This window comes from Pungitius pungitius, chromosome 13 (genome assembly GCF_949316345.1).
Source record: "Pungitius pungitius chromosome 13, fPunPun2.1, whole genome shotgun sequence".
NCBI lineage: Eukaryota > Metazoa > Chordata > Actinopteri > Perciformes > Gasterosteidae > Pungitius > Pungitius pungitius.
In genome coordinates, this window is record NC_084912.1 from 11,272,182 (window position 1) to 11,286,462 (window position 14,281).

At 43.7% G+C, this 14,281-nt stretch overlaps 1 protein-coding gene across 1 annotated transcript in view; it reads left to right on the top strand.

Annotated features, from left to right (window-relative positions):
- The window catches only part of itga9 (integrin, alpha 9), a 37,838-nt gene that overhangs the window by 12,657 nt on the left and 10,900 nt on the right, over positions 1-14,281 (top strand). The window contains exons 16-18 of the mRNA XM_037464984.2: positions 11,619-11,771; positions 12,658-12,734; positions 13,144-13,291. Of these exons, the coding sequence (XP_037320881.1) occupies positions 11,619-11,771; positions 12,658-12,734; positions 13,144-13,291 (378 nt within the window). The remainder of the gene's footprint in view (positions 1-11,618; positions 11,772-12,657; positions 12,735-13,143; positions 13,292-14,281) is intronic.

A 14,281-nucleotide genomic window follows, 5' to 3' on the forward strand; every position in this document is an offset into this window, starting at 1 on the left:
GAGCCACTCGGCTGCCTCAGCTGAAGGCCACGGATCAGCATTCATCAGCTGGGAAGCTCTTTGTGTCCCCCAGCTGGCTTTGGTTAAAGGTACCTCCTAAAGGTCAAGCTATTGATGTTTCGTCAAACCGTGCTGCTCGAGTGTGCGTTTGAAGGCGGGGGCAGAGAGGGGAGACAGTGTCTGCTTTGTCACCGCATAGCCTCCCCTTTCATTGTGCCCCTCTGTGATGAAGGGTCCCTCGTCCTGGGGGCGCCATCCATGTTTCACCTCCTCTAATGCGGAAGGCCCACTGCAGGCCTGTAGATTTCACCGGCATTCTTAGCTGTGCTCACCAAGCGCTCTCACCCTTGGAGGCTGAGCTGCCTGCTGAGGGGGGGGCTGTCATTACCGCGCCTGCCTCTGTTCCTTCAAGCCCTGCAGACTGTAATGAGAGTACATTACACAGAGCATGGCAGCAGTGAACCTTCTTTATTCACCACAACGTGCACATCACAGTTATCAAGGTGTGTAATTCGATGTCTGCCATATGTTTGTTTAGGCTCCTCGGAAACAACCTGGATAAAAGAATATAACATTTCAAATCTAATTACTACTTCTTTCCATCTCAATTTCAACACATTGAGTAGCATTAAAAGTTGGACATTTCACTTCTTCTTGGTGTGTGGGCGGGCGAGTCGAAACTCGGGTGTGAGGTGAACACACAAAGACTTGAGGTGCCATCCGTCAGGTCACATGTTACGTCAGGGGCAAGCCATATTTTGGGGCTTCAAGCCCTAATGTTGCGGGATGAAATAACATTTTGATGCTGTCAAAGGAAGAGTACCTTGTCATGAGCAGAACCTTTTCACTGCTGCACACCGTAGCCTCATGAAGTTTTCAACAAGTCGCTTTTACATCAACAAGCAAGGTAGAATGTGTGTATGAGGGGATTTTAAAAGTGCTGATAGCCGGATTGTTTTATTACCTTTCGATCATAGGTGTGTTTTTCTGGCGTTTATGCATAGCTATGTACACTGTCTCATGGCTCCAGCTGAGGAAGATCCAAATTGTCTAACGTAAGTGCACCTGGTTGGCACTCTTGCTCAGTGGATTTTCTTTTTTTTTCTGCACATGTGGCCACGGATGCTACCTGCTCATTAGCTAAAAGAAGAGGCGATCCCAGAGTTACAACAAGCTGAGAAGCCACACAGGACGGCAAAGGTGTGGTGCCCAAATGGCCACTTTGCCAAACTGTTTACAGGCTGAATGAGCTCGGACATGTATGAAAGGGGGCAAAGATTAAGACCTTGCATGATAACTGTCTGCCACGACTCTTCATCATCATAAAGTATGTGTTTTTACTGGACAGGAGAGCTAAGGAATCACCATCATCAGAGGTGATGTGGCTCCATCCTGTGATGAGTAAAGTCTACTTGCCCAATCGCATCGTTTATCTTCCTCGTGTGTCTGCCCTCGCGAGCCGGTCCTCCCATTCCTCAGCGGAGCTTTGCTAATGCAAACCAGCTGGTTGCCCCGCCTGCATCCTCTGGGGAGAGGGTGGGGGTGTTGTGCGCCCCCCTGTCCCAGCCTTTCCCTCAGCTAAAACACAGCAGGGTGCTGAGCTGCTGTGGTGTCAACAGGAGCTGTGTGCTGGCGCTGCTGATGGAAAACCCTCACGTCACAGTTGATTGCTCAGCCCCTGATGCGTGAGGGCCGGTGGGAGGGGGCCGTGAGCTATTCTGAGCCACTCTCACGTTTGTAACTACACTGACCACCTGCACACCCCATTTGTTGACTTTATGAATTGTATATACACTTTTAAATGACCTCAGCTCACAGCTTGATTTAATAAGGCACTGTAAAGTTGAATTTGCTCTGATTACATACTTAAAGCAACAGGACTGGAGGAGACACATTTTCACCATCTGAAATCTAGTAAAAAAAGCATGACCACCACTCAGTAAATCATGCAGTGTTGAGAACACAAGGGCATAGTTGGAGGTGTTCAGAGAGCGCAAAAAAACAGAAGCTAATAATTCAGTCTTTCTTTTTTTTCAAAACTAATTCCTCCTGAAATTATGCAAGTCTTTTCTAGCTTATCATATTAACATGTTTTCATTGGCATTGGCTAACAGCATACCAGCCCTCCAGATGGTCTCTGTTTGGTTATTTTTAGCTAAATAAACTTCATGCAGGCTTTTCCTTCAGTTGTAGCTCACAGTCAGGGGGGATAAACAGGTCCTCAGAGTGATGACTGATGATGGATTAGGGTTCGGGTGACCAGAGGTGCTGTGTGCGTGGGATATGCAAGGAGTCGTGTAAGCTGGAATTCTTCAGTTTGATGTCTTCATTTAATCATTTTGTACAATTGGCAGGTTACCCGTCTGAAGCATGGCGGTGTCTCAGGTATTAGAGAAATAGCTTCATTTGACCCCTCAGCACTTAAACTGAGTTATTGTGGCATAGAAAACAAATAGAGCTTTTCTCTTTATATGCACATACAGATCACTGTTTACTACTAATGTAGGTTATGTAGGTTGGGTACGATATGGAGCACTCCTCAGTAGCTGGAGGAAGGGTAAATTCTACTACTATTTTTTAAGTCTTTTAACTTAAAAGTCCCCAGGAAATACCTTTTACTTTTCAGGCTACAGCCTCGCTAGCAACAGTTTGCACTAAATACAACATACAGTTGCGGTGAAATCCCATTAGTTTTGCAGGTATTTTGTAAACTAAACTAATAAAAGGTGAAGGTATCACCTAGCTGGTTCAAATTATCCCAGTGGGGCGTGAATGTCTACGCCATTCATCACTGAGATGGTGGAGGATCGGGAAATGTTGAGGTATCCACTAAGTCTTTATTATACAAGCAGTGGAAAACATGAATCTCTGTACAATATGTAAAGGCAGTTCCACCACAATGTATTCATATATTTCCAGTGCTGGACGTCGATCCATCCACAGAGCCAGCCTGAACCAAACAAGCAGTACAATATTTTGAAAGTAGATCACATCCTGTTCCGTACAAATGCACATACACATGTAGTCGCTATACGTTGAGTTAAGGACCTCCGTGTCAATAGATATAAAATGCCACAGGTGTTATGTCAACATGACATTGTGACATATGTCTCACTATAAACAACAAAGCGCTCATGGTGTAAAGCACTATGAGGTTGGAGTGTTACAGCTCACCTGCCTTTGGTTTATTCCTTATCTTATAAACACATTGTAGTGCTTTTGCCCTGCACCTCTTCTCTAATCTACATATCTCATGGCACGTTTACGTTTTTGACAGTTTACCTCTCGTCAGAGACATGTTTCTACTCCAGCCGTCCCATCACAGAGCAGTAGACGTGAGCCTTGAAGTCATGCCAGGGACCAATTCCATTTGAGGTCATGAGCGGTGTTGTGTAGCTCTGTAGAAGCATCACAGTCTCAAAGGAGAAGCTAAAATAGGATTTAAAGCCAAGCCCGTAACAGTTGTCTGTTTAATTTAGCTTGTAAAGTATCCTGCTCACTTTCCCCACCACCTCCCACTGAGCATGTGCCCCATTACATTTGCTTGGCACCACTGGAGTATTTAAAGGTCCAACAAACATTATTCTGTTGTGCTGCTGCTAGTGGGGAATCCGCAGTATGAGGATCTACCCGTCAAAGCGTCTCAAAGCTCTTATACAGTATATTCATATATATATATATATTGGAATGTTGAATATTATCAGACTGGGTACATGAGATGATGGTCTGTGAAGTTACAGAACTGTCTAACCTGTCACAGTTATTACCAATGCAAATGCATTGGAAAATAAGCTGATGTTTTTACCTTCTGTACCTGTGTGTTTGCGTCATGCAGCACCTCATATCTCATTTGGCTAAGCTTGATGGACACATCCATCATTGACATGCTGTATTTTGTTAGAAAACAAAGCCTGCAGCCTTACTGCAAATGGATTTGTTGAATCATTGATGTGGTTCATCCGTAACATTTTGAACTATTTCCATGTTTTCTTTAATCTTCAATAGTAAACAGATTGGGTCAAAAGACGTGTCAATTTTTTAAGTAAGATTTAAAGACTTGAATGTGGGTCCCACAAAAGGAACTGTAAAGATCTGTTATCTCTGGAGGAAACTGGGTTTTATTACCTTCAGCCTGTCCAACACATTCTGAGTGATCTGAGACCACCAGTCGTACCGATCGCATGTTTTACGCCTTTGAAACCTGCTCCAATTTAACATGAGCCATGATTACTCCAACCACTGGATAATAATTCAGCCCGTCTGAAGTTAGTAGTAAGAAAAAGTACAGAAAGTGTATTACATTTTTGTGTGATGGGCCACTTCTGGACTGTACATTATGCAGCGGAATCCACTAATCTGTTTCCTCCAAAGACCTCAAAACTAATGTGAATAATGACTCATGCTTGCTGTTTGACCCACGTCGGCTCCACATGCTGCACACAAACGGGACACCCTGGAGAGCAAAGCAAAGCAAAGCGGGAGTTCCTGTCGCTGCATCCCAAAGAATCTGCAGTGAGACAGAGTCCCTCGAGGCGGTCTGGCACGTGGAAACCCAGAGCGGAGCCGCTGCCACACTGCCTGCTTTGTTTGCCTCTTTACAGTTCAACAAAAACGTGCAATTCCCCCGATGCCGTTCCCCCGGTTTCATTTACCTCGGGCCAAGAGAGCTGATACAATGAAAGTATATAGCAGGCCGGTAATCATATCCAGATGTCTTCTATTACACATCGCAGCAAGTCTATTTTTAAAGGCTATAGTGAAGAAAAAAAAAAAGGGTAAAATATACGGGCTGTGAGCTGCGCTAATAAATCGAGTGGAAAATGTCAAAGACACTGTCAGATGAACAAGTTGAATGCGTGGTCTGCGTGTATTAGTGTTAATACCACGTAGTGGACACTGAAGAAGAGCTGCACTGGTTTATTTTAGCTCAGGGTAATGTTTTGGTCAGGATTTCCCTACATGGTTGTGTCAGAGTGAGTATGAAACGGTTCTTCTCCATGGCTTGTTTTGGCAGCGCAAAAGACTTTTTCTACAATAAAACAAGTTTTTCCTCATGAAGTTCCTCATGCATTTGTATTGAGGTTTTTTCTTGCCATCACTGCTAATTAGATCCATCCTTTGTGTTGTTGCCATAGTAAATGCGCCGTTGTTCATATGAAGGTGGGGCAGATTTGTTGATTTTGGCAGCAAAGCATGCTGGGCAGAATGTTCCCGTAGTCTTTTGGCCGTGTTACTGCCACACGATGCCACCGCAAGGCAAAGTAATGGGTGGCCAAGTCTGACCACAATGAAAGAGTTTTTCTAGCCATGATTCCCACTTCCACTGCAGAGGAAGCACATATGTGTGTGCGGGTGTTAAGTGTGTGTGTGTGTGTGTGTGTGTGCGTGTTGGGTAAAAACATGTGTGGTGTGGACTGTGCTTCACCACACCAAAATAGCACAAAAGGTCATGATTGCTTCATCACTCGGCGTTGTTTCTTGGCAATTTGGGAGCAACCAGCTTATTGTTTTCTACTACTTGTCCCATTTCTTAATTTTTGAGTATATTCTATTGGGGTGGTGTCCACATCAAATTCTGCTTCCTATGTAAACAGGCGGAATCAGCCACAGAGGAAGCAGAATAAGTATATGTAGACAAGACGTTTGTTTGTGTCCCTGGGAGACGGCAAACTGCCTTCCTCAGGTGCACGTGGACAGATTAGCTTTGCCGCGCTGCAGTGATATCTGGGCTTTGTCTAAAAACAATGGCTCCATCAATAACAGTGAAGTGATCCGGCGTTGGTGAACAGCAATTGTCTGCAGGAAGCATTTGAGGACCTTCTCGATCCGGCGCATTTTGAGCTGCTCCTCATTGCTGGTGTCATGTATAACGACGTGAGACAAAACTCAGCAACTATGAAATGTACTAAGTCCTCTTTATTCTTTGGGAAAATGTTCCAGTCCAATAATAGTGTAAGAGTGCAGATAACCAACTTCCTGTTTATGCTCCGATAACGTTTATCGGGACGTTGAGGGGAGTTAATCTCTCAGAGAGAGGAAGTCTTCAGATGCATGTTGTTGTTTCTAAACAGCAACAACATTTCCAAAGCTCTGTTGCTTTTAGATGTATAAAACAAAATAATGCTGTCTTATCACTCCTCACTCCTCGGTGCCTTTGCTCTGTGCCATTTTATTTAAGTGAACACGGAAGTGATTTAGACACCGCTGTAATCTCAGCTGAGGCATTAGTCTTCTTCTTCTTCTTATTATTATTAGTGGTAGAAGTAGTATTCTCATTATTGCCTCGGACATAATAGAAATGTAAGTGGTGACTAAATCAACCTTGTTTCTATTTTACTCCCAGATCTCAAGACTCAAATCTGCTTCCTTAAAAGGATCTCATCTGGATTTTTCTACTTTTTTTTCCCTCAGCGCTAGTTTGTTTTTGCTTCTAAGGGGAGCTGTGCTTTTGTCCCTGTGGTGACTCCAAACCCATCAGTCAGGTTTCAATAGGGATCAGCGAGGGGTTAAAGGAAGCTACATGACGGGTCGAGAATTTGGGGAATGAAGAGGTTATAATGCAGAAACTGTTAGACAAATTCACCATCAGTTTTGCTCCTGTTCCCGCTGACTTCCTACAACTCGGCTCTGGGGTCATTTCAAGTGTGAAAAGTCTTGTAATGCTCTCAAATGACCTTTTGGAAAGATATCAAAAATTGGCCAGGAATAAACAATGCGTTGGGAACAATGTGGGATCCGAGTGAGGAGCACATCTGTTCATTGGAGGCTGGCTCAGATCCAGATGAGAAACTAATTGAGCTACAGTCAGCATTGGTGTTAAATCAAGTTGTTGTTGGTGGAATGTAGTAAAAGAAATAGTACACTGATGAATTTACTATGTTTGAGCAGTGAACATCATCCATCGGCCAAATTCCATCGTGGAAGTGAGGCACCTTTCTCTCCTCCTTTATAAATCCCAGCTGTGGTTTTAACTGTCCAAGGGTCAAATGCCTCCTTCATGATGCATGCAAGACCGTAAAAGTTTCCTGTAATTTTTGTTTACGTGAAACGTTGTTTAAAAAAAGCAATAACTTGAATGCACTTGGGTTTTCCAAGGCGAAGGAGATGTATACCTCCTTATCTGCACCTTTGGGATCTTTATTGAGTGGAGTCATTTTACTGTTGTGTGTACTCGTGCAAGTGGATGTTCTTGCTGGTATGCTGCAGCAGGAACATCAGAGAAACACAGTATTTATTGGTGTTTAGTCGTGATGAGGCCTGCAATATCAGTCAGACGGGGTTTTCTTTGTGCAAAGTTCATCCACTTCTCTGTTTACTTACTGTTACTTGTACGACTTTGTTAATCCATTCAGTTGTTTTCTATTCTATTCTTACTAAATTAGCTTAATATTTAACATTATCCCTGCAGTAGAAGCAATAATAACACATTTGCTTTTGTTTTTGACCCAATGTCCGATGAACTGTGCCGTTCTCTTTTGTAAAGCCGGTCTGTTGGTCTTTCGGGAACATTGTGTTTTGATGCACAACAGGTTGTGGAGTTGCCGTGTTTGATTTATCAGGCTGGTGCTTGAAGCTGGAGCGAGATCTGAGGATCTCTGCTTACTACTAACTTCAGACGGGCTGAATTATTATCCAGTGGTTGGAGTAAACATGGCTCATGTTAAATTGGAGCAGTTTTCAAAGGCGTAAAGCATTCGATGGGTATGACTGGTGGTCTCAGATCACTCAGAAGGTGTTGGACAGGCTGAAGGTATTAAAACCCTAGTTTCCTCCAGAGATAAAAATGAGAGCTCCTGTCAGTCAGAACCACCAATCCACATGAATGCCAATGTCTGCCTGAGGTGTAAATTTGGTACAACCTTCATTAGTGAAGAATGTGTTCAGCCCCCAAATGTCAGAAAGAAATCAAATGACACTGAAATAAGATCAGAAACATGACAAAATACACATGCAATGTGTTCAAACACATTAGAGGTTGCAGTTATTTTAAAGAGTGATGGTACCAAAGCATCGACACAATCTGATATCCCTGTCATGACCCACATGACCGGAAAGATTTAAGAGAACAAGGATTTTTTTTCGCACAGATTGACTGAAGCTATTCACACCCAACTGCTTGAAAGTGGCACAACCTAAACAACTAGACAACACTCCTTCCTACACATAGTTTGCCTTCAATGCTTCTCAACATCTGCTAACCTACTCTGAGCTGAGCAGCTGCTGTAGTTTGACCTGTAGTCAATCTGGCAGAGCGATAACGTACTGAGAACTTTACCAATTGTCTCTCTACTCGACTCTTTTCAAGGACAAACTGGGATAAGCTGCCTAAGTGCACGTCTGCCATTTACTGTTGACATTACTGTGAATACTTTAAATTTGCAGTTGTCTTGGTGTGCCTTGGTACACACAAAATCCCAGCCTCTGACAGGCTGGACCCATTCCTCACTTAACTAAAAAGGTTTTTCCATTCAGACCAAGAATCCCTGGCGCTTCGCCCGTGAATAAAATGGCCTCAACCTGTAAGTTGTCCAAACAGCCACTGTCCTAAAAAGGAGCGCTGCGTGCGCGTTTCAGTCACAAGTTAATAAAGACTTCCGATCACCAGGCTCAGAGCTGTGCGCTCTTGAGGCTATTGCTTCCCTGAGAGAGAAGCTCTCGAGCGTTTCGGTCAAGCTCGAGGCTTTTAAACGAAAGATCAGAGCCTTTTGTGGCCTCGCGTCACGCTGCCCCCGCACCCTCCACGGCGGAGCTGCGCAGCGAGCCGCTTGGTGCGTTGCCATTTTGTTGATCAGATTAACATGTGAGATGTCCGAGCTTGCAAGACGAGAGTATAACTGCAGCACAGCTCAAAGCAGCGTTCGGGGGGGGGGGGGGGGGGAATCTTTATGTGCAATGAAGTCCGATCAAAGCGTACAGTAGCAGTGCTTTTGCTCGTTAAACATGTCCGCGTCCTCCGTCCCGTGAGAGCGTCCGCACATGGCGGCCATCTTGGTACAGTGCGCTCGCTCACCCATAACATGGTTGGTAGTGATACGTGTATTTTAACAGCCATAACGTTTTGGTTTGTTATGAAAGTCGGAGATGTAGTTATGACGCAATTGTCAATGGAATGATGAAGGTTTATGCTATTTTTAATGTCCATGATGGGAATGTACCTATTTTTATTGGCAGTTTTTCCTACCCGAAGGCATTGACGTTGAAAAAAATACTTCAACGTCTTTAAAACCACTATGTTTGAAATCTCCATTATCAAACAGACAGAAATATCTGTGTAATTATCTATTCATTTTGCTGATGTACTCTACAGTCACCTTGGAAGCAAGGAGCTCACAATTGCATATTGGGTGAATTATTTTTCTCTGACAATTTATAACAAAGGTGTGTACATTTTGAAACTCTTGAAGTTGTTATTTAGAGATCTATATTAAGGTGTCTTTGTCTAGTTTTAATTGTTTTGCGGTGATAAAACCACCAATTTACTAAATCTAGCTAACTTAAGGCACCATAAACTAGTGGTCATACAAACATTATTTCTTCTATTAAATGCCATACTGTTGCTTTAAGAAATACAGAAACTGAACTAACCTGCAGCTTTAAATATCAACGTTCATTGTAACGCTCTTTGGCTCTTATCTGATATGGACCCACCCTGCTGCTGTCCATCTTTAAATGAGGGCCATCACAGTGGAGGCCTTTGAGGAGAGAATGACCCGAGCTGCGTGGCATGTGAGGAGCCGTTGTTGCGTTTCTTTCCATACAGTTCTAGGTAGCAGGCAGTCAACACTAGCCTGTGTCTTTCTCCGCTGGAGCTCAGGAACTCCTCTGTTCCATGAATACAGGAATTAAAGGCCGGAGCAGCAGTGAGTAGGTGCCTGGGCCCGGGGTGTGGACATGGGTGGGGCAGTTGGCAGCAGAGATCATGGGATAATAAAAGCTGAGTCCAAGTGTTACCGAAAGGCCTCGGGCACTTCCAATGTGTGCTTGCTGTGTGTTAGCGGTGTTTCAAGAAGAAAGAGATTCCTGTTTGTGCGCAGTAATAGATGCTCTGTTTAAAAAAACAGACCAGGCAACCCTTCACAGCTCAACTAGTTTAATGATTTACTAATGCATTAATTTCACTCTTTAACCATGGGACGGCTCAACAAAAAGACTTCATTTCCATTCATTATGTCCCCCAGCTCCTCTCTGGCTCTCTGAAAATGTGAGATGAACGCTGGGAATTTGCGGCAGTCGAGTCCCGGGGGGTCAGTTCACTCAGAGGCCACCGGACAGGGGCCATTTCAAGCATTGGGTTTTAATGGCCGTTGGGGTTGAGGGCTTTGCTCGCCTCAGCGACTGTTCCAGCACTGACTACAGCATTGTGTCACGTTACCTCCCAGTAGAGACAACAGACTAGTAGAAACAACACGGTGTCTACAAGTCTAATGAGGCATGAAGTGCAGTCCAGTGGAGGATGTGAGGCCAGCCTCTTGCATCAGCGCTACTCAGCCGTACTATTGACCTGCACTGGACAGCTGATGCTGTCATTTTTAGACAGCAGCAGTTAGTGGATCAGTTGATTATGTGCCGTTTAGTCTGGCACGTTGAGGAGTTGGAAAATGTTATTAATGGCATGATAAGTCAAGGTTAAATGATTAATATCTTTATCTGTCTCTAGCACAATTTCCAAATTGTCTAGTCATGTCCTGCAATAGCTCTGAATCTCACTGTTGATGGGTGTGCTCTTAACTGGTGATGTGTTCAAAGCCCGGACTGCCTGAGGAAAGAGGATGGGTGGTTGCCCACTGGAAAAAGCTGCAATAATCGTCAGAAGGGAGAAAGCGCAAAAGAACGAGTGGCCTTAGTGACCACCGGAAGACACAGGGAAGCCCTTTGTGTTTGTCTTGTGGGTTTGGCTCCATGTTCTTGGACATAAGTTGGGCACAGGAATAGAGCGGGAATTGAGCTTGTCTGTGTGCGTTTCTGCTGCAGCTTTTAAACTCTAAGCCAGAGGCCACCAAGCCACCTTCAAAGAGTTGAGTTTAACTGCAATGGACAGAAGAGATCGGTGTCGGCTTTTCTCACGTACGTTATTCACCGCTGTCATCTAATGAAGATATGGGATTTGAGCAAATTTAGCTCTTTTCATTCCATCTGCGTTGTTTCCAAACGTGATGCCAAATCAAACACTTCATTTGTGGTCCCAGTTGGAGCTGCCAAAAACACAAAGATCCCTCTCCGAGACATTGCCAGCAGGTTAATAAAATTATCCATGACTTTCCTTTGCTGGAAACCCTGCTTTCATAACTTTAAGCATAATGACAATGAAGGAATAGTGTTTCACTCGTCCATTTAAACTAATTCAGATCATTTCATCAATTTAACGACGTCTGCGATCAACCCTATGGATCTCTCACGCAGTGATTAGAGCAATAACATCACATCCAGACTGTATAATCGGCGGTGTAATCAGTCTTTGCGCCAGGCGTCAATTGGAGAAAGATGTTGAATTACCACCATTATCATCCAGGCTGTCGCATGGCACTTATTTCTTTGAGTTTTCAGATTAGTGTGAATAGTTTTGTCTCCGTCGGCGCTATGTCTTTGCAATAAGCCGTTTTTTTTTGTGCTCTCTGCAGAAGGACGTGAAGGACGTGTTCACGGCCATCACGTTCGAGGTGGCTTACAGCCTGGGGAAGCATGTGCTTTCTGCACAGCAAGAGCGAGACCTGCCCGCGCTCACGCCCGTGCTACGCTGGAGGAAAGGAAACAAGATCGCGGCAAGGAACGAGGTAACATGTTGTGGTGAAATGATTATAATATAATATAATAATCAATATAATATGAAATAGGTGTAATTAGAAGGTTTCAGGGCTTATTTTGCATTGTTTTCCTGTGGCAAGACTTGGATGTACAATGGATGATTAATGTTATTTAATTAAAAAATATATTCTGGCCCCACATTGAAGTACATGATTCATCAGAGAATGTTGTTCTATGTGAACCACCTTTCAATTTCTTTATTGATATGTTGGTATAAATCGTTGTCTTTGATGAGGGAATTATTTCAGAAGTGCTGTAACAGGGTGACCATCCTATTATCTTGATCTAAAATAGCTGTTATTGTCAACTAATTCTTATCTTAGTTCATCCCCTCAATTGATTGTAAAGAATATATTATTTTCGGACTGCAGAAGAATCGAAGGAAATAGCTGAAATTGAGGTTGTAATGATTTGGTGTGGGTTACCAGCTTATTATTGTCTGTGTTAGCTTTTCTTGAGAGGAATCCAAAAAGACAGATTCATTTATTTTCTTTGCAACCACCTCTGACCTGCCCCACATGTGTTTCCCCGCTGTCTGCACTTCTTGAAAATCGGAGGGATTTGCGTCTTTCAACACCTCCAGATTCCATTTATCTGAAGATCGTAACATCGAACTTTAGCGCTCGACTTAAGTTTCCTTTCATGATTTAACCTCAAGCAAAAGATTATCCTGACTGATTAAAAAAATACACCAGAAATAGGGAAGATTCTGGCCTCCCCCCATATAAAAGAAATCTACTAGACAGCTCCACCAACAACACAATACTGCCCCCTAGTCTGAATGAGCGGTTGTTGTGTTGTGTGCATGACTGCATGATGTCATATGAACTGTGCACTTTACTGATTTCTCTTTAGACTTGGTTCGAGAAGAACTGCCTGTCAGACGACTGTGCTGCAGACCTCCGCCTCCATGGGAAACTTTTGCTCTCTGGGTAAAAAAAAAAAACAACAGAAAACCGTTGACTTCCTCGACAGTCTAGAATCATTCTCTGCTTTGGTCTTCTTTGGTACTGAGGAAGCAGGCGTCACAGCCCCTGTGGGTGCGTAGTGGAACCATGACGCATGCTTGGAGGATATCCATATGTTTTTCCATACTTAGGGAGTTCCTTTTTCTTTTTATTGTGTATCTTTTGCTCTTTGTATATTCAGTGAGAGCATACGTGTGTCATGGGAAGCGGCCACTCGTTTTGAACTTTTAAAGCAAAGATCTCGATATAAAATAAACTTAGATTTGATGTTTTTATACATCTTAGCTCTCTGCTCCTTTTGTGACATGCCACAGTTGTCTAAAGGCGCTTAATTATACTCTGACTTGCATCGTTTATTTGACATTCCCATCAGGTCGCACAGCAAACCCCATCTGGCCCTTGGCGGAGTGAAGAATGTCTCTTTGAACCTGACCATCTCTAACGCCGGGGACGACGCCTACGACACCAACATCTACTTCAACTTCTCCAGAGAGGTTTTCTACATCAACTTCTGGCAGAAGGTCTGTTATTCTTGTTGCTCTTCGTGTATCGGCTGTTTGTTTACTGATGTTCACGTGTTTGTTTCTGAAACGTATTTGGTTGTTTGGCTGGAAAGATGTGGAGGAATCGGACCCAGAGCCATTCATATATTTAGCAGCCCAACGGCATTAGTTTTCCACTGAGAAGTAAATGGGCCGACCTGTCACACGCCTCTCTGACTCATTCAAGGCAGACGCACCAAGTCAACAACGTACGAGCTGTGTGCACGAGGACAAATCAGAACACACAGGCCACACATTCACACATGCTTGACCTAAAATCGCATTACTCATGACAAAAAAAAGGGGGTCTCGTTTAATGCAGGTATGTAAAATGAGGATTAGGACCGACCATGTCCGAACCTCACACCCAACAAAAAAAAAAGAATTCCAGCATTTGGTCTCTGTTAAAGAAATATCTACCTACTGCCATCCCACATTATACCTGAGAAACGTTTTCCAAGAGACCACGGTGTGATACATCTGGATTGGTTTTACAGTGGCCACCTCTGCCTGTGCTCATGTCTGTTCGCTCGCTCGCTGCAATGATGGAAAAAGACGCCACGTCAGTCAGAGCTCTCCAACGCCAGCCGGCACGGGCTCAGCAGATGATTGAGGGGACGACATCCATCATGAAGGCTTCTTGTCTCATAAGGGACCTTGAGTTTTGAACCCTGTGGTTAAGATCATCTCTCTGAATAACATAACGTGTGAAATAATTTAGAAAAGAAACAAAACAAAACTGTAATTTGATTCAAATAGAATACAAACTGCAGGTAAATATTAGAAAAACAGTGTTTCGGTTTGAGTTTCATGGCTAATCTAATGAACTAATTAAGTATCAAGTTACCAGCAGCCACAGGGGCTTATTGTGCTCAGGACCCTGATAAGTCAGAGTGGACCTCTGCATAAAGGGAGCAGCAAGTGAACAGTAGGAAGAGATGACAAAGAGGCCATCGAGCAGGTTTACTA